Here is a 27,521-nt window from a genome sequence, read left to right as displayed (position 1 = left end):
AAAAGCTTCTCGTTCATTCTTCATGGCACAGAAGTCGAGAGTATTTGCTCTGGAGCCAGACTATCGAGGTTTTTACTTTGAGCAAGTTATTTTACCTTTCCCCGCCTCTGTTTCTTCATCTGTAAAACTGGACTTACAATCATAGCCGCCTCATAGGAGAGTTGTGAGGATTGAAGTAACACGTAAGGACCTGGACCAGGCCTGACACGCAGTAGCTGTGCGGTCACTGTGTAACCTAACCACTGTCGTTCGCTCCTTGGTGAGTCAGAAACTACACCAGGTGAGTAGTTGCTCAAAGAAAACTCTATTTGCAGCAAATAAGGACACCATGGGGAATAGCTTCCAAAGCAGTGACTCCCCGAGAAAAGGTGAATAAGTTTAGATAGGGAAGCCTTGTCTTTGGATGTAGAGACAGGCGTAAGATCACACATGGGCCGTAAGGAAACATGCCTCTGCATTCACTGATATGAACGAGGCTGAGGCTCCTCCCTGGGCGGAGGTTTTAGTATTATAAGGAGGTCAATTCCTTGCCAGTCATTCCACAGCTCACTCCTAGGTCCACCTGCACAGGCCTGAATCAGGGGTTTAGCTCAAACAGTCTGGGTGGTCTGGGCCTGGGATGGTGGGGGAGGGGGTGTCCTGTCAGGGCAGTTACATCATCTGAGGAGTGGTTTAGGGTTTCATTTCCAGGAGTTAAGAGGAAAACCAGAAAGAAGAGCTTAGAGAAAAATGTGAGGCAAAGGTTAGCGAGTACAAGCATTTGGACAGTAAAGGCCAGGTCTTGAGGTCCAGCTGGTGACAATTTTAGTTGTTAGAATTGTAACTATTTTTATGGCTATACCTCCACACTCTGTCCCCAACTGAATGACAGACACCCTTGATGTTTGCCACGCTCTCTATGTGACCTTCCGCTCAAGCATGAAAAGCAGTCTCTTCTGTACCCTCATCACCTCTGGAGGTAATTGGAGTAACCCTTGGCCCCTAAATAGAAGCACTTTCTCCTCCCTGGCCTCTGCTTCTGCCCTGACCTCCCCCACCTTGCACAGCACCCCCTACATGGTGGGCATTTACAAAGGGTTTGTTGAAAAAAATTGAACTCCAGTCTGCCCTCAGTCACTAGGGACACTCCCACCTTCTTTATTTTTGTTCTTTGGTGCTATTATCAACTCTTACCAACTCCACCTGCCTGATCTCCAATTTTCCACAAGCCCCGCTTCCGGGTGAGCCCCCAGTGTCATTAATGTGTTCTCCAAGACCAGTAGTTCTGAAGGGGGTAGCACCACACCTTGCGAAGAAGGTGTTGGGAGCGTATTGTTGGTTGGCGCATGCTTGGGGAGTGCGTGCGTGGTTCAGAGATGGGAGGCACAGGGGGAGGTTAAGATGGCGGAGGAGTAGGGGACCCCTTTTTCAGCCGGTCCCCTAAGTCGAGTTGGATAGGTACCAGACCAGAGATGGGAGGCCCAGATGCCGCACCCCGTCCCTTACAGTACATCGCACCCGACCTTCCTGCGTGCTCGTGATTCCCTGAGCAGAGCATCTAACACCGTTTTCCATAGAAACTCAAAGTATTTTTGGCATGATTTTAGTATCAGCTGAATTTTGCGAGAATGGCGTAAGAGAAGAATTGAGCTCTGTTTTGTTTATAATTTTACCGAGAACTGTTAGCCGTGTCAGGAAAGCACATCATCGCTTACGGTGGTGCTCATTCTATTTGAGTCGCCAGCGCAAGAAACCTGTAGCAGTCTGTATTTACGGTGTCACATACGCGGTGATTCCACTGTGCAAGCATCTGATCACTTCATTACGCCCTGTAGGGGAGTAATGCCTGAGCCTTTGCATATTGAAAAGCATATCATTCTGTTATAAATCACATATATATCGCCTTTCATATAAGCTCTTATATGTATTTTTTGAAATTGATATATATGTGTGTTTCAGGTTCCCCTAGAACTCCCCCCCAATGTAATAAGTTCCTAAGAAGACTCACAGGACTCAGCGTGTAGTTGAGGTTTATTATGGAGACAGGGTACAAAGGAAACACAGCAGTAGAAAAAGGTACATAGGGTGAAGTCTGGGGAGACCTGCCATAAGCTCTCAAGGGAACTCTCCCATTGGAGTCCCACAGGAAACACCAAACTCCCCCAGTAGTGGATTGTGACAGCATGTATGAAATGCTGCAGATCAAAGAAGCTCATTAAAGCCTCCATTCCCTATCTTCTATTCCCTATTTCCTCCGTTCCCGGTTTTCTATTAGGGCTAGTCAGGGAGGCACCCACGGCCTCGCACGTACTAAAATTCTAGACTCCCAGAAGGAGAGCAGGTATTCAGCATGAACCACATTATTTTTACACACAGTTTAGGCACAGGGAGCCACTATGATCAGTTAGGCTGGTGGGAACCCTCTGTAATTCAGATTCCAGCCCAGGGCCGACCTTATAATCAGGCCTTTCAAGAAATAGCAGGCACGGGGCGCCTGGGTGGCTCAGTCGTTAAGTGTCTGCCCTCGGCTCAGGGTGTGATGCTGGAGTTCTGGGATCGAGCCCCACGTCGGGCTCTTCTGCTGGGAGCCTGCTTCTTCCTCTCCCTCTCCTCCTGCTTGTGTTCCCTCTCTCGCTGGCTATTTCTCTCTCTGTCAAATGATTAAATAAAATCTTAAAAAAAAAAAATAGGCAGGCCTGCGATGTTAATTCTTTTTTTTTAAATATAGTAAGTTATAATAACTGGGAGAATCACTGGTAGACCATAAATGGGGAATTTAAAAAAATATTTGTTTACAAGGGGCACTAGATCTCTTAGGTTGAAAGCCTTTGTCTTAAATAAAAGAGACCTCCATCTCTGAATAACTACATTTAGCATGCCAAAGAACTGACCAAAGCTGTGACTATATATATATATATATATATACACACACAGTTGTTACTGGTTTCATGTGCCCCAGATCAAATTTTTAAGCAGACCTTAAGACTTTTGAAAACATGCTTAACTTTCTTCTACTATCAACAGTCTGTTAATGGAAGAGTAGCAAACAGAACATTTCTCTTCCTGTATTATGAACGAATCTAGAATGGTCTGTTTTCCCTCCTTTTTTACCTGTATACTCCCTGCTTTACCTGGGCATAATAAATGGCCATTCTTCTGCTACTCTGAAAATTCTGTCACTCATTACTCACTCCTTCTGTAGTAAATCTGAATTTTAATCTCTCTACTAAATCTGAAAATCTCACTAATTGTTATTATGGCTTAAAAACATGATTTTTGACTTGAGAAGCAAGAATCATTCAACATCAGGGCAAAGTGCAAGGCATGTAATACAAATGAAAGTATAATTCAGTGTCATCAGGTCACCTCTGATGGCCCCCTGGTTGACACCATACTGTGGATTGAAATAATAGCTCCAGCTGGCCCTTCCTCAGTACAATATGCATAAACAACAGGTGTGCTCGTTAATTGTTTTCTCATCACGGTGCATATTTCACACCCCATAACTCCCAAATGAAATACCAAAAGAATACATAAAATTAAATGATTCAAAGACTTAAAGGGTTTATGTTTTTTATGGAAAAGTGAGAATCCATTGGAATATTTAGAAGGGTCTATAGAGCTCTAACCGTTATTATTAGTGCCCCTGAAGCGGTAATATTTATTTTTACTTTAAAAACTGACACTTGAAAATGACATCCACAAAAAAAAAGAAGAAGAAGAAGAAGAAGGCATGTACACACTCAGGGAAGGTAAAGCAATCCATACTAGGATTTTACAAAAGGAAGAGATTAACTATCCTATACCTTCTTTTAAATGAGCAATTGAAAGCCCCACAGAAGTGTACATGATGCAACAATGATCTTCTGTTCTTCCATTGCTGTTTTCAAACTGACCTTTGACCCCTGCAAGTGGGCACTGTCTAGAAGGGACTGAATCAGCAATGACACTCGTATCTGCTTAGTACCCTCCCTGCTGCACACCCCACTCTGCACGGATTTCCAGCCAGATGAATCTAAAGTTATGTTAAGTGACTTTTAGCACGCGAGTCTGTTGTGAAAGATTCTGTGTTGCCATCTGTTGTGGAACTAACCATTTTGCTGGCATAAATCCATATGGCTTGCTTCTCCCATCCCGTGATAAGACCAGGGGTAGTAGTTAAAATGAAACATGAGCAACAGGGAAACTCGAAACAGCTAGTCAAGCAATCCGCCTCCTTTGTACTAAAGTCTGCTAATGTTCCCTTTCCGCTCCCATATGATTTGCCTCTGTTACAGTGGCTTGATACTGGTAGCTTTGGGGTCCTTGTGGAAGAGCCCTGTCACTTTTGAATGAATTTCCATTGACTTTGCTGAGGATGTGAAATACTATATTTAGAGATAAAGATAGATCCTTCATGTAACTGAAGAGGCCATTAATGCTTTAACTCTTAGTGACCTCCCCCCACCCCTGGTTTTCTTTTTTTTCTTTTCTTTTTTTTTTTTTTTTTTTTTTTTTTTTTTTTTTTTTTTTTGGTCTTCTTTTTATGGACAGGCTCAGCAATGCAGACATGTGAACTATATCATTAACTAGCTGGTCATAAACTATTCCATCCCTCATTATCATGCATTAAATTTTTGTGGGTGGTCATCCTGGAAGTTCATATTAAATTTGGTGGCTTACCTTGAACACGCTATGTTTCATTAGCCACTCACCTACGTAGAGACACAGGAGAGAGGGATAATTTGTCTGTGTCCTGTGGGCAGTACAAGGACGGCTATAACATTATGAATTAAAGGCCACTTAACTGCACTTGAAGTAGAGAAAGTTGGCTTCAGGATATCATCCCACTGAAATCAATATTGCTCCTGAGATCTCTAATATATTGTCCTGCCTGAGACTACCTGCCTCTCAGATGTGTTTCTTCTGGGTGACATTTCCAGTTGACTCATTGAATCAGTCAGGATGGGCTAGGTTGTGCTGTGGTAACAAATAACTACAAACTCTGTGACTTCAAACACAAAGATTTGCTTCTTGGTTATGCTAGGGCTCTCCTGTAGGTCAGCAAGGGAGCTACTTGCACATCTTAGACACTCAGGAGACGTGGTTGATGGAGCTGCCACCATCTCAAACATTACCAGTCACCAGGCTGAGAAGGGAGCTCTGAATGGTCTCACATCACTATTCAAAATGCTTTGGTCTTGAGCATTCTACCCACAGTTCGTTGGCCGGACTAGGCATATATGGCCCTACTCAACCACAGAGGGGTCAAGAAACACAAGGAGGCATGTCCCCAGAAGGAAAGAGAATTGGACACATTTAGTTAAGTTGCACTCATGACGACCAACTCGGTCGACCCCTGTCTTCTTTCCTGCACCTCAGATACTAAAAAGCCAAATATGCTGTTTCTCAGCTTCACTTTCAACTAGGAGAGTCCGAGTTGACCTGGTTCTGGTCTTTAAGACCTACATGAAAATCTGCTGTGGGGATTTATGGCAAGCTTTTGTTTTCCTGATAAAGGGGATCAAACACAGCTATGGTGTTCTCCATTATGCTTACCCCTTCTTCCTATCTGGAAGGTGGAGGCAATGCCAGGATATATGACAGCTACCTTGGCATGAGCCCCTGCAGGAAAGATGCCAGGACAGAACAGAAAGATGAGAAGAGTTTGATTTATGGATGCCATGAATGAACTAGTACAGCAGCTCTGGACTACCTACCTCTGGAGAGCTTGCTATGTGAGAAATATAAACCCCTTTAAGTTTATGACATTGTAAGGTGGGATTTTGTGTTTCTGTTGTTATTGGTACTGTTGCTTTGGGTAGCTGAGTCCAATCCTGAGATAGTCCTTATATTGAACTTTAAAAGGAAGACATTCCAATCAGAAGGATGTGTTACCAACAATCACCCCAGTAAGAGTTCTAATACATGGTTGAGAGAGTTCTAACACATGGTTCTAATGTTCTAGTTGAGAGAGTTCTAATACATGACCCTGTTTTAGGCTATGTTTTCCACTTGATCCTTTTGACTGGCATTTCATGTGAGCTTCCTTTAGTTAGTCAGCACAAGTTAGGTTATGATGCACTAACAAATAGCCCCCCAAATCTCAGTGACCACCTACCTTTGAACTTGTTGCTGTGTAGGAAAACAAATCCTGGTATGTTTAAGCCCCTGAGAGTCCATTTTTTTTCTGTTTTTTACAGCTAGGTGCAATCTTGGCTGACACAATCTTACTTATTCTTGAATTTAAAAGTATGCTTTATGCATAATCTGTGAGTGTTTTCAGGTTTTTTGATGAAGGACTATTTGGAGAGATTATTCGATATAACACTTTAAGAATTTCCATTGTGTTTCCCACGGTCAGCTCCGTCCATCTGAAAAAACAAACAAAAACTGCTAAAAATGTCTAAAACATTTTTTTCTTTATCTTCTTTCTAAATCGAAGAACTAACTCTCTAAAAGAAATCCTTTAATAAAAATATGAAGCTTCCATTCTTTGATAAAAATTAAGTCTTGTTTTCATGTTTTATTGGGGTAACTGGGACAGTTCCAGAATAAAATATCTTGGAAATAAAGTGAAAAGGGGAAGAAAATATATTGTGATTCTAAAAACTTCAGAGAAGCCTTGAAATAAACTATGAGAATACCTCCCTATCCTGAGAATTTACAGAATGTGACTGAAGTCTCTCAAAATTCAAAACACTTTAGAACAGAAACTGTAAGTTGTTCAACATTAACCTTGACAAATTCGGGTTCTGTCATGTGAATGAATGAACGCCTCCACTCTTGAGAACTCTGGACCTTGAACATCAAAATTGAAGTAGGGTAGCAGAAAATTATCTTTATCTCTTTCTCCCTTCTACCTTCCGTGCCATCCCCATTCTCTCTTTAAATTTTTAACAGATTAAGTGAATGACTTTGACAAAAAATCTAATGAGAAAGCCTCTTCAAAAGCACTGTCGGATTCCTTCCTCGTCACCACCCGTGCTCCCCGGAAGGACAGCACTTTGCTTTATGGCCATGTATTGATCTCTAATATCTTTATTGAGCCTTGTCTCTTCTTTGCCTCCTACAGGCAAAGGGTGAGACTTAGATAATAGTATTAATTTTCCAGACATCTGCACATGTTTTAATGGTCTTTTGAAGTTTGAAAATAGTTTCTCTGTGAACCCACCACAGGGCTAAAATGCCATTAAGGCCTAGATTGCAACAATACATAACAATCATAGCTGTAGACCTCAGCTTGGCAATGAAAAGGAAGCTCATTTATTTTAGTGGAGATTCAAATTAATGCAAGTTCCTTGCCCAACTAGAGCCCATGCCTCCACATGCTGGAGGTAACCAGCAGGACTGAGGATGGCTGAAATCCACCCGCTCTTGTTCACGCATATAGAAAGTCAGAGCTATGACAGATGGTCTCCACATCACACACAATGTGAGCTGGAGGGTTAGGGAGGAGTGATGTAATTGGGGTTCATAACCATGTTTTAGCCATAGCCCATTTTTTTAGACCAGAGAAGCCTATGGTCCCCTTCTTAGAATAATGCCGTTAAGCACATAAAGACATGGGATTGTAAAAGGAAATCATTTACATCGAGGTGCTGTTTCAAAATACTGAAAAACATATATGCTGTGCTTCATTCGTAAAGCATGAAATAACAAGCTCAAATGGCAGGTCTAACTTAGTTTTTACGTAATGATTCCAATATGCAATATTTAGAGATATTTTCCACAACTGTCATGTGATGTGAAGATGTCTGTGATTTCTGTTGGTGACAAAGTCACCAGTTTATAACCACTGCAGTTTGAAGCTCATAACTGAAGGAAATGTTAAATTTTAGGTCAATTTTGGTGAAACTAAAGATGTGTTTTCTTCCCAGTTCACAAATGCTCTGAATTCTGCCCACGGACCTCTGGGCTCTCCTATTAAGAAACCCTGAGAATCTGTATATTTCCTAGGAATTGCAAGTCTGTGTAGATACAATGACAATTATTTATTCCTCCCATGCAGAGTTGAATATTAGACTTTAGAAAATATTTAGGTTACTGTGCCTCATATTTGATTTCACTCCTGGCCATTTCTTAATTTCTTAGTGAATCATGTCCTCGGAGTTGGTTTCTCTTGAATAGGGATTCATCCTCTGATGACAGCCACTCTGTTTTTTTTTTTTCTTGTCCCTCTTACAACTGATGACTAGTTAGGGGGCTAGAAGCACCCTGGAGGGTTTTTTTCTCCCCCTTTATACAAAACTACCTGACCAGGTTGGGGAACCCTACCAGAGACGCTGACATTATCACCTGTTCTACCCTGCTGGCGAAAGTCACCATGTGAATGGAACCTGTCTTAGAATGTGACATTGGAAAATCTCTGAGAGGAATGGAAAAATGATTTTAAGAAGTATTGCATACATTTCCTTTAAGATTTAATACTGGTTCCTCCATGGAACATAGTTTTAAAGAAGAGCAATTTCAAATAAACCTCTATGTGAGTATAAGTATCACGGAATTTCTTAAAATTTGAGGAAAATATGATTTAAAACCAGGAGAACTTTCTGTTTTCTTGTAACGGACTGGAGGAACTGGTTTAGCTTGTCCCATTACACAATGATAAAGGAGCGTTTGATAGCCGCAGCCTGTGTGATAAAATGATTATGGCAGCAGTGAGAAAGAATCTAATAAGGAAATTGATCTGCAGATTCCAATTCTGTAAGAGCCAACATCGATCAACGTAAATGTCAATAATGAGATCGTATTGAGAACTGCCTAATTCTTTCAGATGATTCTGGGGTCTAGTGACAGATTCAAGAAGTAAATGTGAAAAGGAACCTAAGAGTCTCACGATCACTCCATTGACCAGCAGCAAGCTACATGCACTCTGGTGGCATGTGACAGTCTGTCTTGGTCCACACTAAGATTAATTAGAGATTGCTAAAGGATTTTCACCTGGTAAGATATATGGGGTACCAGTACCGCATGGTGTAATATGATAACAGCTGTTTTCATAGTTAGCAATTATAGGTGGACATTGCAGTTTAGGGAGGGGAACAGGAGAAACTTAGTGCTCTTATTTATTTGTATCTTTGGGAGGCCATGTCTAGACAGTGCAGTGGCAAAGGAAGCTGTCTGTTCTCAGAGATTAATCAGGAAAGGTTATAACGGGTAGAATTCTGAAGTCATTATTTGCCATTTTATATAACTTCATTGATTGTCTGCCCAGGGTTTTTCCCAAGAACTGGTCCTCAATTCTGTGTCATGTTAGGGACCATGAGTAGCAACAGAACAGGTGCAAATGAATTTCAGTATCAGGAAAATCAGGAGATATTAAGGCATAGGGAGCTGCTAAAGAGTGGGACAGAAGTGTCAGGAGGGTGGGCACAGAAGTGAGAAAGAGATTATAAGACACAGCTCTGCTCACTTCTACCTGGAGCCATCTTGATGCATCAGGGAGGGATTCTCCCATTTTTCCCGTCCAGGCAGGAGCATTTTCCAGGGTATGGGCAGCCCTCGTGTGGGAACAGGAAAGGAAATAAATGGAAACAGGATGAGCTTAGAATAAGCCGCTCCTCACATTCTGGCTATAAAGCAGCTAACTCCGACAAAGCTGACTTCCCGGGAAGTATTTACCTCCCTTTCCCTCAACTGGATACCCTGCTATTGACACTTTCTGGAGCTTGGGGTCTTGTGTCACTAATTGTCATCACTTACATGCTACCGAAAGGGTGGTTTTTCATTGGAGGTGATTCTCATAGTAGGAAGCTATTTCAGGACTTCTTTTTGGTTTATAGTGTCAGGCATATGTTTGGCACTGTCACTAATTGAGGATAGATGGGGCGGGGGGGAGGGGATCATGCTATTTTGGTATTTAAAATTCTGTTAAAATTCAAAAGTCTACTCTTACCTCAGCAAGCTTAACGAAGGGAACATAACCAGATCTTTGTTTGATTTGGGGGTGTCTTTCTGAGTCTAATGATAATTAGATAAGGTAATAGCCAGGGCTGACGTCCAGGGTGTGAAAGTCCAGTCACACCCATAGAGGCTTAGAAGAGCCCTGTGCTTGATGTAATGCTATTCTGTCACCACTTTGAAATCTTAGTATCTTTTTTACAAATAGCCCCCTGCATGGAACAAATTATGTCACAGGTCATGAAAATAGCTAACATTTATTGAGCATTTAATATGTCCCAAGCCCCTTGGTGAATGGAATTCTTATCACAACCTTATAATTCCGGAGTTCCTTCTGTTGAACATCAAATCTTTGATTAGCCCCTATGAGTTAATATTGTTGTTATTATCCATAAAGGAAGCTAAGACTCAAAAGCAGCTGTAACGTGCCTTAAATCGCACAAAGCCAGGATCAGCACCCAAGCAGTACAACACCCGGGCCGTGTGCCAGTCTGCCTCCCTGGTTATGGATGTGAAAAATGGGGAGGGGAGCTAATTTGTAAATGTGAACCCAGGATTTATCCTGAATGTTTAAAAGCTGGTTTTCTAGTTATTAATCATTGTTTTAAATATGTCAGCCAAAACCAAAAAACCAATAATAAGTAAGTCAGTTAATCAAGGGTTTGGGTTCATTGGAGTCCATTTGATTGAGGTGTTTGGGTAACACGATGAGCATGGCCACAGCTTATGGACCCAGTCTGCACCCTAGCCTAGAGCTTGATGACAGCTGGACACCTGCTGGGACTCACACTTGGCTGGCTGAATAAGTGACTCACATTTTACACTCTGACTGTATTTTTATGTGCTCAAGTTGGAGGGCATCTTATTCCATTAGTTTTCAATCAATAGAAAAGTATTTGTGAAAAGAAATTTACCATCCCACATAAAACAGCTGAACAACAAAAAAAAATACAGATTTATATGTAGTAAATGTTTTGAAACCCTTAGGATTGTTAACACGGGACATTGGCAGAGAAATATTTATAGTCTGCAACTCACAGTCTTTGTCTTTAAAACCAGCTGATTATTAATGAGTTCAAAGCAGACCCTTAATTTTACAATAATAATTATTTCTTGGGAACCTGGATTCTCTCATCGTGTCTCAAATGAGTGTAAGAGCAATTTCTTTTCACCATAATGCTTCTTTCTTTGTAATATTTATAGATCCATATCCAATTCCTTTGAAAAGTAAGAACTCATTTTTGGTATTCTCTGAGGTTGAAAATGCTGTCCACAACCTAAAATAAAAGGAAAGCTCAAGAAAGATTACTTTGCATCTTTTAAGAAAGTTTCCATCAAAGCAGTTTATGAAAATTAATAAACCTGTAGGGATTTGAGAAGGTGGGATAATTTTAGGATTATGGTAACTGGTGAGTGTCTCAGAAGAAAATAGAGAGATTATGTTATTTGTATTTATGCATCGAATATCTATTTAATACTTTACAATTTCCACCCTGGGAGATTAGGAATTTCTCTTCCCACCTTCTTCCTCAGTGCCTGGTTCACAAATTCATCGCATTTACAAAACATACTTGATTAGAACAAAGTGTTGTCTGAAGCAAGAAATAAACAGTGGAAACAATGTTTTATGTCTTAAGGAGAACATGCCTTTTTCCTGAATTTTCTGATGCAGTTGTAACTCCCTAATCTGTCATACAAATGTTGCAATATCATATCCATGTACTTTTCTCTTAAATCTTGAGTCGACTTTAGCTAGAGGATTTGCTGGAGAAACCACGGAGCAATTTTGACTTGAAAGTCTGGCATCACTCCTTTTTCACATTCTGTTTTGAATAGCGTCTCCTCATATGCCTGAAAAGAGGAAAAAAAAAAACATACACACAAGATTAAAATTTAAATATAGAATATATTTAGCAAACTAATAGAAAAATAAAAATAAATCCACTTGACTTGATAAATCCTACGTATTAGCTGGAAACTGCCATTTGCCAAGAAATGATTTAGCTTCGTGAAATGTATTTTACATCTAATCCTTTAATGTCTGTTTTACATATTACCTTTCCCACTGTTAATATTGAGCAATATTGTAAGCTAGTAATTTTATGCCCTATATTTCAAATTGCTATTAGGAAGCCACATAAATAACAATTTTCAACTGCTTGTTTATAATACCATGAGGCATTTCTTACCATGGGGTAAAGTTACAGTAGATTTTAAAAACGGCTGTGGGGATAAAGCCACGGGGAAACCATGATGTGAATCTGTGGCAACAAAGCCTATAAAGCAAACTGAAGTGGTAAGTCTGAAGCCCTGGAAATGTACCACTTCGTATTAACTCTCAGAGGCAGCGAGGCCCTGGGCCCTCATCGAACCCGCAGCCATGTTCACGCACATAACATAAGATGTCTCCACATATAGACAATGGACGTGGCCCCAGGAACCTGTCCTGTGAGAACCAGGACACGGGCCTACAAAAGGCAGGCGAGTGCAGAGCACAAAAGTCATTTTCATGGACGTCTGGTCCAGTTTCCACCGCAGCATCCAACCCAGGAACCTCCAGGAGGGTGAATCCTGCAGCCTGTTAAGGCCCCAGCAGTCTGTCATCTCCCAAACTCTGAATTTCATCTGTTCTCAGATTTCTTTTAATAATATAAGGAGGCACCCATCTTATAAATAATTCTCCGTGATTTGTTGTTGCTGTTGTTGTTCTCCATAACACTGACAAGACTTTCCCTTCCTTGGAGATAATCTTCTAGTGTTAAGCGTGAGTTCTTTGATTTTGATGTCTCCTCGCTGTAGCTGGGAAAATAGAGCAGGGCCCAGGTATGATTTCTTGCCAGCAGCCTGGAAAATGTATGAACCCCTTTGGTTCCCCGAGGGAGTCATTCTGTGTCTTCAGGATTAGCGATTAGAGACCTCTGGAGTGCCAGCAGCAATTTGCTCAGCGTTGCCGCACAGCGGTTAAGCAAAGATCCTGGATGGAACCCCCTTCCTTCCCTGCAAGGAGGAAGCACGCCTCAAAGGCACAGAAGCTGTGTGTGTCTCCATTGCGTCTGCGTTTCCTCCCAGAGACCCTACTAGTCCCTTCTTACAGACCTCTTTTTTTTTTTGTTTACATAGATAAGAGTAATGGAGGCCCACAGCTAAGTTCAGCATTCGGAAGAAATGTGGGGGGGGGGGGGGGCAAAGGGATGAAGGGCAAAGCATGTGCTTTGGAAAGAGTGATTAATTCGGGTCGTCACCCCTCTCCGTACTGAGAACTCACTGTGTGACTTGCCCCAGGTCCCTTACTTGCTGAGACCGCTCCCCTCCTGAGTTCTTCTCTGTGGTCTTGCTCAACCATTTGCAGAAAGATGTCACACTCTTTCATCTCTGGACCTTTGCATATGTTCTGCCCAGAAGGCCCTTTTCTTTTTTTTCTTTCTTGACTTCTTCACCTGAGATGTCATTTCTTGTTTGTAAAATCTTGATTTAGCCATTGTTTCTCAGGGAACCCTCCCCGGAGTCCACTGCTGAGATTTACATGGCACATGACGTTGAGGGTGCTCGGCCGCCGGTCTTCCTACGAGTGCCTTGGTGGCGGGGACTGTGTTCACTCATCACTGTGCCCTGGGTAAGACATCCCAGCGGCAGAGAATAAGGTGCCATCAGAGGACAGGCTTACAGTCTGAGTCCAAGTTCAAACCCCTGACGGAACGGCTCCTCACCTGCTCTTGTGCTGCAGTTTTCTCGTTTGAAAAATCAAAACGATAATAGTTTCTACCTCATTAGGCGATTATGAGGATTAAATAAGAAAAAAAATAATAGAAGCAGTTAGTACAGCACCTGGCGTGCAGTCTATAACTGCTGTTTTTCTCCTTAGTTTTATTTTCAGTTGGATCCAAATTTATATACAAGATGGTGTTTTCCCAGAAAGAATGTAGAGCTCTAAGGAGGAAATAACATCACCAATACCAATAATATTACCAATAATAATAACAGTGAAATAATAATAATAACGAAAGTATATTTTTTAATAAATGAATGAATGATGTTTGAATACAGTAAGTGAAGATTTGTATTTCAAGATACTTCCTTTTTTAAGTCTTACATGGTTTATCTGGTCCAATTAATTTATATTGTTATTTTTGTAAATTTTTTAAAAGATTTATTTATTTTTATTTTAGAGAGAGATAGTGAGCATGAGCAAGGAGAGGGGCAGAGGAAGAGGGTGAGAGAGAATCCTCAAGCAGACTCCTCGCTGAACACAGAGCCTGACCCGAGGCTCAATCCCAGGAGCTTGAAATCATGACCTGAGGTGAAATCAAGAGTCAGAAACTTAACCCACTGAGCCAGCCAGGTGCCCCTATTTTTGTAAATGTTTTATAACAAAGTCTCATAAACCACTATAGAAGTTAAGAGAATAAAAAAAAAAAAAAGAAATTAAGAGAATGAACTCTGCACTCATACTACCTGGGATACTGTATGTGTGACCTTAGACAACATTTTTAGCATGTGTGCCTCAGTTTCTTCACCTGTAAAATGGGCCTGATAATGTCCTTGCTGTGGGTTATGATCAGTATTTAAAAGAATAATATATATGAAACACATACTTGATGCTAAACAGCTCAGTAAAAGTCCACAGCTACTGATGGGAGTGACCCAGATGATGGGCTGAACACTGAGGCAGAAATAAACAATTCATCCTGCAAAAGAAACCAGTTCCCTTCCTTCAGGGGAGAAATAAGCAGAACATAAATAAGCAGAATTTTCATCCCTAAAAACGAAGATAGTTGCTTCTTCCACACTTTGCGTGAGGATCCATGAGATAAGATCCGGAGCAGAGACTTCACCCAAGGCCCTTGTCCCCCACAGGCCAGGAGATACCTCATTTCTTCTTAAGAAATTGTGTGTGGGACTGCAATGACCATCACCATAATTTCCAACAGGTCTGGTAAAAGTAGCAGGCCAGGTCTTCTCCCCCCTCATTTCTTTAGTTCTATGAAATCAGAGGGAAAATGTTCCCCCCCCCACCCCAGCACGTTAAAAGCAAAAGCTTTAGCAATCCAGGAGGCTTTTCAAAACTAAAGCTTGATTAAAAATGTAAAATGCAGTGTAGATAATTTTACAAAACAGCAGGGGCAATTGGAAAGCACTTATTAAAGTATCTGTTAAAGTAATTAGTGATAAAAATGGAAGTTTCACGGCACTTCTGTACCTCTTAGATCCCAGAATAGGCCCAGGCTGTGCTGAATCACTTCCTCTCTCAGATCAGAGTCGAGGGAGAAGACAAAAGGGAAGCTTCAGAGAGTCTTAGGACTAGTCACGGGCAAGCAAGTGTGGCTCCATCTTCAGAACAGGCTCCCCACCTGCCCACAGGTGACCTGCACAGAAGCCCTAACCCTACATCCTCTCCCCACATTCTGCCACTTTGCTGTTATATATGAAACGTTCTCATTCTTTTTTGTTGTCGTTTTGAGTAAAGAGACCGAGGGATTCGGAAGCTCGAGAGGGAGAGCTGTGCCCCTGTTGTGTGCAGGTTTATTACACAGGACATTATCATGTCCATATTTAACCGTGTGACCAGGCTGACCCCCATCCCACCCCCACTTCTGCCTCCGTATCACCTTACTCTCCCCTGATCCACTTTGCATATTCTGCCTTAAAAATTCTTCTTCTTTTTTGTCTCATCTGTGTGTTGGGCTCCTCATTGATATTTAGTACATTCCACTAATGAGCTTCCTTAAGTCCGTTCATAGTTCATAGTCAAGACTCTGTACACAGTAGATGCTTCATAAATGCTTCTCGGTGAACTAATTAGAGTGGCGGCTCCCAAGGGCAGGGTCTGCTGTTTTCATCTCCATCCATCTTCCTGCTGATTCTCACCCTATGGGTCCTCAGGGCACTGTTATGGAATTTCAGAAGACAGGACAGATTCGAGATAGTCCAGTCATCAGTTAAAGCTGCAGAGGTCCCCCAATGAACTTCCTAGTCACCAAACCAAATACTCCCTGAGGCAGCCACCGGATAATCAGGTTGTCATGGTAGCAGGGACCCTCGAAGAAGGTTTTGAATATAGCTGCGGAATAATTGTTTCAAAAGCGTCTTATAACCTTGGATCCCAGACAAGGAGAAAAGAGGATGTAGGACCATGTCATTTGCAGAAGCAGCATCTAGAGTGAGACAGAATGCACTTGGGGCACCTAAAGACTGATACGCAAGGCAAGTCTAGGAGTTGTCAGGAAAAGTAATAATTGTAGCAAGAACTGTTGTATATGGTTTAAAAAAATATCTATAAAAATTTCAGACTCTGAAGTGAGATCAAATCTTGATGAACGTATTTTTTAAAGACCTTCCAGGAGAACATTCGAAAGGCACACTCTGTCGCATCAGCAGGATGGCTGAAGGCAGATATTATGTTTTATCTTTGTATCCCAAAATGGAAATAATGGCATAATTAATTAAACATCAGCTTTTATCTGAAAAGATTTTGTCCTCGGCTCAAATTTTTGTAAATCTAAGAAATGATCATTTAATACTCACTTATGTAATATACAGTTATGTAATATTCAGTTTTATAATAAATTCTTAACGGAACAGAATGAAACCTGTGAAATGTGAACCAGGGGTCTGCTCTCCTGATGGTATTTGGGAGAGCTGATGAAAAATCACATTTCCTGGGGGTGTCTGAGTGGCTCAGTCGGTTGGGTGGCTGACTCTTGGTTTCAGCTCAGGTCATGATCTCAGGGTGCTGAGATTGGACCTCCTGTAGGGCTCTGCACTCAGTGTGGAGTCTGCTTGTCCCTGTTCCTCCCCCATGCCCCTTTCCCTGCTCATGTGCTCTCTCTCTCTAATAAATAAATTAAATCTTAAGAAAGAGAGAAAGGAAGGAAGGAAGGATCAATCACATTTCCTGGGGAACCTGGGTGATGCAGTCAGTTAAGCTTCTGACTCTTGGTTTCGGCTCAGGTCATGTTCTCAGGGTCCTGAGATCAAGCCCCATGTCACCTTTGTGCTCAGTGGGGAGTCTGCTTAAGATTCTCTCCCTCTGCTCTTCCCCCCCCACTCTCTCTCTCTCTCAGATAAATAAATTCTTTTTCAAAAATCACATTTCCTGAATATGGCAAAAATTAAGTCTCATATGGGCATAAAGTAAAACTTTGGGGATTTTTGGGTAATCATCTGATGAGTAAGGCTTCCAAAGCAAAATGATCTTAATCAGGCTCCACGCTATTGAGGAGATTTCCTTGAACTTCTTTCCGGAGCCTTCACATGCCTACGAAAATTGTTTTGTTATCCAACAGAAGGAACAAAGCTTATTTCGTCTGATTATGTCTAATTCAGAGCCATATTTAGAACACGTCTCTTAACATATACCAAACCCACCACCTATGTTTCTGCCCTGTAACAGAGGATATCCGGAAAGGTGGTGAGCGTGCAGGAAATCGTCTGAAGTTAGCATCAAAAGCTGCTCTGAAGATTTCATAATAGCACACTCCAGACTTGCTTTCCTTGTGGTGGAATGGAAGAAGATAAAACAGACGGCCCGGGGCCAGCCTGGGGCTGAGTTGAGGGACCAGAAGTGGGGCTCTAGGAAGCTTCCTGGCAGCTGTGAGTTGAGATCAGCTCTTCAGGGTGGAGAGAGGGTGATCTGCAAACAAAGCTGAAGCTTAAAGAAGCAATGGGTTCTTCCTTCGAGGTATCAGCCCAAGATCCAGGCCACTAGATTTGAGAGTGAGGGTGAGCCCTTAAATAAGGCCACGTCCAAATGGGCAACCAGCCAAGATAGTGGGAGCAGCTGCACTCAGCAAAGGAGCGGGAAGGGGGAGGGGAGGGGGATGCCCTGATATCCCGTCTCCTGGGCTCAGAATGCTGAAGAGTTAAAGATACCAGTGGTAACTGGGCAGATTTTGAGAAATTCCTCCATCTCTCTTCTAAATATCCTACCATGAACTTTTGAGGGTGGAAAATGCCTTCAAATGAGTGGAGCATATTGTGAACAGAAATGTGGTCACTGAAGACTTAGCAATAATTCATGGGGTAGTTAACAGACCTTCTCACTTTATAAATAAAACAGCAATTCAAGAATTGTGGGCATCAAAGCCATCCCCTTTACCGGGGAGACCTTTTTCATAAAGAGAGAAAAGTAACTCTGGAGAATATACAACACGCCCCGGGTGGAATTCAGGGTATGCATACTGTAGTGTCCACCGCGGTTAAGTAAATCAAGGGGCTTGAAGCAGATCAGATTAAAACCACTAATTAACATCTACCTCTGCTGCTGAAACTAAATTGCTCATGTTGGTAGATCCCATGAATCAGATACATGCCATCTTCACTCCCATAACTTCTCTTTTGTACAGATATTTGGATTTTAATAGAGTGGAGAATAATTGTATGCATGATTGCAGTCTCAGATTCATTCTCTCACCAAATCCTACTAAAGAGAAGGGAGCAAAGTCCTTTATTCTTTGCATCTTACACTGAGTTAATAACTCCTGAGATCCTGCCATGAAAAAATCCTCACATTCCTTTTCAGACTTTAGGAAGTACATCGGTAAATGCAAACGTGGCTCGTCACCCTATTTTACTGGATTTTTCCAGCCTGGTTTCCCATGCTGCCCCAATTTCTCCGATAAAGATCCGCTTTTTACCCTCACCTTGGGCCACTGAATAAGGATTCAGTGGCTCCTTGGCCTCAGCCGTCAGGGCCTTCAAGTTAAGACCTCATTTCCATACTGAGCAAAAACCCAGAGGCAGAATTCTATTAAACGCCAGGAGCCTGCACTGAGCACCTGAAGAAAGGCAACTCCGTGAGTGAGGAGAGAAGCAGGCGATGGGAAACTGGCCTTCCAGCCCAGCTCCGACAGCCCAAGTACACCATGGGCTCCAGTCCCCGCCGCCATCATTAACTGGAGAGCTGCCAACTTCTTATCTGCTGCTCTGAAGGGGCCGCTCCACCTTCATCCCACCAGAGAGAGAACAGCCAGTCTTACGCATAGTCTGTCAAGGGGAATATTTCTCTGCCTTGAGTTACAGATTCAGAACTGTGCGGAGAACATATTGAGGGCAGACCCAACGCAGGGAACCCACCAAACAGTACTGACCCAGTGTGGTTCTGGCACTTGCTGCCCTTGCGTTGTCGGGCCCCCACAGCCGGGCTTGGTCGTTTACACTGGCACAGGGGTGTGTTCTGACTATGGATGGCAGCACCCTCTAGCACATCACACAGATCCCTTCCCGCCCCCAGCAGAGTGACAGAAAGGACACCTTTTCCCTGTGAAGCTGACCATCCCTCAGTGTGAGAAGTCACCTTGGTCTACTGACATACACATATATACACGTGTAAATGTGTGTGTGAATGTATATATATATAGTGTGTATGTGTGCCTGTGAGTCTGTGTGTGTTGATTGAATGATGGAGTGGCTACCCTGTCTGCTGCAGTGTGCTTATCTCAGAGAAGGGCCAGCTCAGCCAGCCTAATATTAATCATAACAAACCCCCAGATGAATAATGGCTCAACCCAGTGTACATTGATTTCTTCCTCATGAAAAGTCCAAAAAAGTTATCTCTGGTCCCCAGGTGGCACCCTTTCCTTGAGGAACCCAAACTCCTTCTACCTGGTGGCTCCATCTTAACACGTGGCTGGCAAAGTTGCTGTGCTCAGTTGTCTACACCAAGCCAGGGGAAGGGGAAAGAGCACGGCACCCCACATGCTAAAGATAGTCCTGGGCCAGGAGGGACATTGCTTTTGCTTACATTCCACTAGCTAGAACTAACCATGTCACATGACCACACCAGTTGCAGAGGAGGCTGGGAAATGTGGTCCAGCTGTGTGCCCAGAGAGAAGTGGGAATCCGTTCCATGACACTTAGCCAGTCCTGCCACAGAGACAAAGCAGAAATACAGGGCTTGTCCTGCATTCTCTCAGAGCCAATCACCCTGTTAGGAAAATAGACCCCACACATAGGAGCAATTCAGCAATCACACCCCTCAGGTACAAGGCCAGAATGGGCCTGGGATATCATCTGGCTAGGTACGGAAGCCAGGATGGCCTAGAGATGACAGACAGTCTTCCAGAAAGGGTTTTAATGCAGTCCTCCATGATGAGCAGGTCTTGGGTGGGCAGGAGCAAGGAGAGTGTGCCATGTGAAAATGGACAAAAGCATCAGCTCAGACGTGAGAGGGACTCATTCTGGAGACAATGAAACCAGTCTGGCAGGAAAGGAGGGGTAGACTGTTCTCATCCAAGAGAGTGTTTGAGCGAGAAGACCTCACTGACCTCTGGTTAGGAAATGTGTGAGGCTGGGAGTCTCTATTTCTAAGACCAAGTGGAATCTCAGTTACAGAGATAATATAAGAGGCGATGTGAGGTCAGTTTCAAACCTATACTCAATAATCTGGCTGCCTCTCGTGTCTAAAACATTAAAAAAACACGTCTCAATCCAAGATTCCTCTAGCTTTTCAGGTTAAAAATTCAACATTTGAATTGTTTCAGGTGAGAGATGTTATCCAGATGGACACTAATAGTGAACATGAACTATAGAGAGATACGCGCTGAGAATGTTCCCTCTAAGCAGGTAGACTTCTTTCAAGAGGTCACGGTACTCTCCTGTCAGTTATACTCTTTCTGACAGTATCTTTAATTGAATTCCCCATGTATACACTCTACCTACTTTGCACCGGGCCCTTTATTAAGCACAGATAACATCAGTTTGAAAAGCTATGTGCTTATTCTCTTGCACACCCTGTATATGCATGTCTGTGAGAATATATTTATTATAACATAACGTGCACCTCTATAGGTGTGATAATAGAAGCCTTTCATAAAAATTCTTATTTTAAGAAAGTGTAACACCACCAACAAAAAAGAAGTGGAACATCTCTGGGCTCGTGAAATTTCATGGTTATTTAAAGCAAGTTGTGCGAAAGGATATTTACCTACCATTTTCTTGCCTATGGCCTTAACGCAGAAATAGATTTTGTTTTCCAAGTCAGTTTGTATTTGCCTTACATATGTGGAAACTATGACAACAGAGGATTCACGTGTACCTTAGCATTCAAGAAATTACCTACCACCAACTCTCAGTTTTGACAAGTAATTGGTGTAAGGCTCTGTGAATTTCAGTGTACTCTCTTACCTGTTCTTGTTCCTGACTATGGCGGCTCCTGTCCCTACCTGTGGGGTAGGTTAGGCAGCCACTCCCATCCCTCTGTAACTAGCGAGGAATCTCAGAGAGATTCAGTTACATTCCCAAGATCTGGTAACACTTGTGCCTTAGACGGAGCTGGAACTCAGGTCACCCGGCCCCTTGTCCCAGGACCTGTCTCCTCTCCCACACGATGTTCCTGACTTCAACTGAGGGGAACTGAACATTTGAATATAAACTGCTAAAATATAACATCATTTAGGAGGATGCATTTATAGATACATATAGTCATGCAGAAAGCAAAGGATGACATCATATATTTGATAAGGAGTAAAGAGCAACCATGAACCAAATTACCTCAGATGTCTAATCTAGAAGGACTCTTCCCTAAAATCACATGACATACCACTCAAATTGATCATTTCTTTTCTTGAATGTCATTTCCTATAACTTCTTGGACTGTTTGCATATTGATAAGTGTTTCCTTAGGTCTCAGAACATTATATCATTCTTTTGGCACTCTCTCAGACTTTAAAACCTATAAGTGCGTGAGAAAAACGTAAAGACATCTTTTTCTTTAGAGACTACAACGAGTATCAGTAGGATATTCGCTGCTCACTGAGTATTACACACTGTGACAGATCCCGGGGACTAAATGACTGTTGCCTCCAGGAGACTCCGTTTCTAGAGGGAGCTTGGGGAAAGGATTATAAAAATCGTGCAGAAACGACATCCTGATTCTAGTAACCTATTGATGTCTTAGCTCTGTTGGAGAAATTAGAATTTTCAAGATAACAGGCAACCAGGTTAGGGTGTGGGCCCTTTTTGGTGAATGGAGAGAAGTGAATGGTGAATGGTGATGGAGAGAAGCCCAAGTATTGGTCTGAAGCAAATAGTGATTTAGAGCTTCCCTGGGAAGGAGGAGGACAATCTGTAACAGAAAAAAAAAAAAAAAAGTGCCTTTGCTTTTGCAGAGGAGGAAACACAGTCCTCCCTCAGCGCCCTCCCTCCACCAGCTGCTGAAGGCATGTTTGCTGAGTGACCAGCTGAGCAAGACACAGGGCTCTCACGCAAGTCCAGGCTGCGAGGAGTCCGATGGAGAACGTAGCGAATGTCCCTCGCATTAGTGGAGTTTACGGTCCCTGCTGACTACATAGTACGTTTGCGGGACAGAGCGACCCATGGGGCCACCCTAGTACTCCAAGATGGTCCCAACATTAATTACTGGCCCAGAATGTGAGACACTTCCTGGATCAACATCAGTATGCAGCAAGGCCTTTCCAGGGAGGAAAAGGAACAGAAAAACTTTGCAGAGGTGAGGGAGGCATGCTTAGCCACATTATTTACTTACTCAATTCGATTTTTTAATGTCTGAAGTCACAAAAGTTGTAACCAAAACAAACCAGGCTACAAGCACCATTTTAAAATGTCATCAGCCTAGCAGAAACATTAGACATAAATCACGAGTTTTATTGTATTTGCAATTAAACAGATCAAATTTAATGTCCACAGAAAAGCCTTAGTAATTAGTATAAAGATTAATATAGTGAAATGTCCCTGGTTTAGCAGGCCTCCCAAGCAACGCTGCAATAAAGAATTGAGTATATAATCAAATAGCATGTGAATATTAATGCACAAAAGCCTCCAAGTCCCCAGATCCCAGATGCAATTATTTTCTATTCACATTAATTGTTCCTAACAGATGACATTAATGACTTTGAGTTAAAATGTGTCCAAGGGAAGATTTCACAAGATCAATGCTGTTTAGAAATAAGGTCACTTTTATAATTATTTGCTCAGATTTTAACCGCTGCTCAATGTAATAAGGTTAACATGGTGATTGTTTTCTAATGTGAATATCAAAAGTTAATTTTCATACTAGCCAATAAGAATATTGGAAGATTCACATTTTTTCCTGCTACTTATTTTCCACCTACTACTTTTTCCTCCTACTTATTTTCCAGCACAGACTGACAGACTGTGCGAGTGTGATTATTGTTTATAAGCTTGAGTTTGCACATATATGTATATTGTTTGCTGATAAAACTAGAATGAACCTTTTTGAGTTAGGCTATGTATTATCTCATCTAGAAATGTCAACGCCTTTGAGACTTAGCTGTCCAAGGCAGGATTTTGAAACAATTAAGTCATCGCTATGCAATGTTTCTGCTTGTTTTTACCTAGAAACTTCACTCACGCATCTTAGATCTTTCATCCGGAGATTTGCTTTCAGATGTGGAAAGAAGCCGAGGTCTGACGCAATCGCGGACTGATGTTGAGATTCATGTGAGTTTCCCTCCTGCCTTCGGATCGCTTGTTTAGGTTATTTTCCTTCCATCAAATATGATGTCACAAGTGAACCATAAAGCGCATCCTTGAAGCATTGTCAGGCAGATAAAAATACCTCCCTTTCTTGTGTTCTCTGAAATTCAATATCATGTCCCCCAGCTGATAGAGTAAGCAGAAAGTGTCACTCCTGGCAAAAATATCATAAATCTTGGCTTTGTCCCCAAGATACCTTTTTGGGTATTGATTACATCTCAAAGTCTCTGAGAAATGGTCAAGGAGCTTTTTATTAAAGCCCATGTCCTATATTATTCATCCTACTTTTATGATATATTATGTATGAACTTTTAAAAATTCATGGGCTGTACATTTTTTTTTTCTCTAGCTAGGGTTAGCTTTGTGCTTATTTGGCAAAACTTTAACCAGTGTGGCTTTTAACTCTCATTGACATAAAGCAAGTAACTTGGAAAATACAAGAGCCAAATAAATACGTAATGAAAAATGTTAGGCTTAAAACAATGATGGGAGAACATTTGTGGATAATTGGCTTTTGATTTTACTGTATAATTTGATCAGTGTAGATAGGATATTCTATATCAAAGGTAAATATTCTCAGTTTAGATTGGAATTAAATTTCAGTGGAATGCTGTCACTTTAAACATTCATGAAGACCTTAATGGCATCCAATCTATCACATGGCCTTAAGGTCAGGAATTTTTTAAGTGTGCAGTTTTTACCCAAGAAACTCTTGCCATCATTCTCTCTGTCTCTCTTCTTTTTTTAACTGAAATTGCAGATTTTGTATCGCATTTCTCACAGTAAGGATGTTAAAGCCTACGAGTCACAGAAGGTAGTAATCTAAAACACACAATGAGAAAAATACATTTCGAATAGTGTAAACAGGTGGTATTTTGCCAATGACGTCCACGTAATTAAGATAATGTTACAACGGAAACCAGTATACATTTTTTTGGGCAGAGAATAATTTTAATAATAGTCATTATCTGTTACTAATTAGAACTCCTCCAGTTGGGTGCTTGGTGGTCAGTACATGTCCAGGAGTTCTGCTTATTGTCAAGGGCCTTACCTGGTGCTATAGCAGAGTGGCTAGGACCTGGGCCCAGCATCAGAATGTTGTACTGGCTGGGGGACCTGACACAAGATCTTAATGCCTCTGTGCCTAAATTTCCCTATCTGAAAAATGAGTATAATGATACTTCTTTTCTGTTTCTGAAAATTGTGGTGAGGATAACATGATATAATCCATAAAATGCAGGTACCACCATGCCCTCTAACAACATTGGGGCAATAATAAAATCTCTGCTGTTTAGCCCCCATCCCATCTTCTTCAATGTGGTACTATGCCTCAGCCCCAGGGATGGGGAATGAGACCGGAGAGAGGTATCTGCTAGCATGTCTCTCCAGAAGCTCATGTCAGGATATCCCAGAAACAAAGTGCACCCACACTTTGGGCTGTTGCTCAGCCCAGTTCTGGTGTGCAGGGTGTCAGACAACACTGGTATGGCAAGAAGTACAAAACAGCGTCTCTTAGGGGGACTGTAAACTTGGATTTAGTTTGAGAGTCAAGACATGTGTATCTAAAAAAAAACAACAATAATAATAGTAATAATAATAATAATGATAGTAGCAACACATGAATATTACAAAGCATTAATATATGCCAGGGGCTGTTCAGATTTCACATGATCTAAGGTGGTCCGTCCTTCCCTCATCTCCATTTACAAAGAAAGACACTGAGGCATGGAAGGGTTAAGTAACTTTCCCAAGATCAAGGAGTTAGCAGGTGGAAGAGCCAAGATTTCAGCCTAGTAAATGGCTTTAGAGTTCAGGCACTCAACCACAAACAGTCAGTTCTGCACTGGAGTAGATAATCCTGCTTGATAATCATGTGCTGATGAAGGAAACTGCAGGGAAAAAAGGAGCTCTTGTTGCAGCCCTGATGTCAGAGATTCTGGATCCCTTATTAAATTCAAACGTTGATTGTCTAGGGTGAGGGAAGATAGATTGTCCTAGTAGGGAGGACTGACCCTCTTCTTTTTTTTTTTTTTTAATAAGATATTTATTTATTTATTTATTTGTTCAATTGAGAGAGAGAGCAAGCACAAGCAGGGGGAGAGGCAGAGGGAAAAGGGAGAAGCAGGCTCCCCGCTGAGCAGGGAGCCCAATGCAGGGCTCAATCTCAAGACCCAGAGATCATGACCTGAGCTGAAAGCAGATGCTTAACCATCTGAGCCACCCAGGCACCCCTGGTCCTCTGCTTTGTAAGGAATTACTCCATAATTGCCCCAACACACAGACACACACAGACACACACATGCACACATGCACACACCCTCTCCCCAGTGCACTGGCCCGTGGGTAGGCTTCAACCGTTCCCTTCATCCTGCTCCACACAGTCCAGGTCAGGCTGTGAGGTGACACAGCTCATTACCAAGTAACCCACAAATCAGGTAGACTTCTCTTACAGCTCCCCTTGGGGCTTTCTACTCAAAGTCCTAAATCAGCAGCATCGAAGCCTGGGAGTGTCCCCAAAAATACTACATCTCCAACTCCACCTCAGAATGACTGACTCAGAGCCTGCATTTAGCAAGATCCCAGATGATACGTGTGCACGGTGAAGTACGAGAAGCCTGCACCCCTCTGCTTACCACCCCCAACCCCGCCTGCCTCTACACCACAGTGATGGGCCTTCCCCACCTCCCTGAAGTATCCTCCATCCCGTCTGGGCCTCTCAAGTTCACGGTCAGGGCAGAAGCAGCAGTTCCTTCCTTTGCTAGCTCGGAGGTCAGATTCCCTGTCCTCTGAATCCAGCATCCACCCCGGAGGTACCAGGGGCAACAACGGGGCGAGGACGCTTATGCATAGAAAGAGGCCTGGGAGTTGAGTTGAGTTGTAAAAATAGATATCATGTTGAGAGGTGTGGTGGGAAGGAATGGGGGGGGGAAGAGAGAGGGAAAATCACATAAGCTTCAGTACTTCGGGAAAAGGTGGAATTCAGACTATAACCAGAAGCCGCACAGAGCGTGAAAACGCAGTATTTTCTAGAAAAGTTTAGATCTGGATGGCCTCGCAGGGCACAGACACAGTCTGTCTCTGGAGGACAGACCTAGCTGTCAGAGCAGAGGCAGACCTACAGAAAACCACCACCTCGCTTAATCAAACAACAGAATAGGCGAGGTTTGGGGATGGCGAACATGGGACACACACAAGTGCAAGTGGAGCATGACGTGTTACTTCTGAAAGCTTGTTCCAGATGTGTGCAGTGGCTGACGTGTCAGTGTCGGGGCTCCCATGCAACAGCACCGCTGCTTGTGGGCACGTGTCACGATACAAATACAAACTCCCCTTAACTAAGTCACACGCAGCAATAAACAAGGTCATAAATCAACAGATATTACCAAATGCTCAATTTTAAGGTAAGTGTCTTCTTTCAGTGATACTCAGAGCCGAATTTCTAGGGAGCGGGGAGTAGAGTAGTAAAATTCCTTGGCATTTTTAGATCACTTAAAGGGATTGTTTTACAGCAAAAAATGAGGTATTGATAGCAGGCAGATGCCTGATATTGAATATCTAACCTTATGAAGCATTATGGATATCGATTAGAGCTGAAATTAAACATAGCCTCTGTACTTACATGGGGGGTTCGCATGTACCTCAAGTACTCCAGGACAGCCCACCTTGCCTTCCTTGAGCAGGTGTTTGGTCACCGTCAGCTGGAATGGCATTGGAGAACAGTGATAAGTACTCAGGTACTAAAGGCACCCGTAAAGTGTCAATAAATTGCATAAGTAAGAGGCTTTGCCATTCTGCGAATGACACAAAGACAGATGGTTCCCCATCAAAGAATTTCTGAGACAAGCTTTCTAGAGATAGGAGTGGAATGAGACTGTAAGGAGAGACTTTGTTCTCGTGAGCAGGATGTAAATTAATTTAGCTTGTCCAGCTCTTGGGGCTTCATCTGTTATGTGAGGGGCTGAGACGGTGGCTGTCTAGATGTGCTGGGGTGTTTCCAACTTTGTCGCTTGTGCCTCTCTAGACCCCTAGAATTCTAACCTCCTGGATCTCTTGCATGGGATCCAAGTCTAGTCAATGTGACAGCTTTTATCATTTGGACAGCCAGCTGATATGAAAAGTTCTGTAACCTCTACAACAGAACCTTGTGATTCTGTACTGCGGCGTTCCACTGGACATGGCTTCCTGGGCATTTGATTCCTGACTTGGAA

The 27,521-nt window shown here is 42.4% G+C and overlaps 1 protein-coding gene across 14 annotated transcripts in view; it reads left to right on the top strand.

Annotated features, from left to right (window-relative positions):
* The window catches only part of NCKAP5 (NCK associated protein 5), a 950,566-nt gene that overhangs the window by 804,782 nt on the left and 118,263 nt on the right, over positions 1-27,521 (top strand). For all 14 annotated transcript variants that reach the window (XM_034654439.1, XM_034654443.1, XM_034654438.1 and 11 more), the window contains one exon: positions 23,176-23,277. In XM_034654439.1, coding sequence (XP_034510330.1) covers positions 23,176-23,277 — 102 coding nt within the window. The remainder of the gene's footprint in view (positions 1-23,175; positions 23,278-27,521) is intronic.

This window comes from Ailuropoda melanoleuca, chromosome 2, assembly GCF_002007445.2.
Source record: "Ailuropoda melanoleuca isolate Jingjing chromosome 2, ASM200744v2, whole genome shotgun sequence".
NCBI classification, from domain to species: domain Eukaryota; kingdom Metazoa; phylum Chordata; class Mammalia; order Carnivora; family Ursidae; genus Ailuropoda; species Ailuropoda melanoleuca.
The sequence above is the reverse complement of the archived record's forward strand: the minus strand, read 5'-3'. Positions and strand labels throughout refer to the sequence as shown.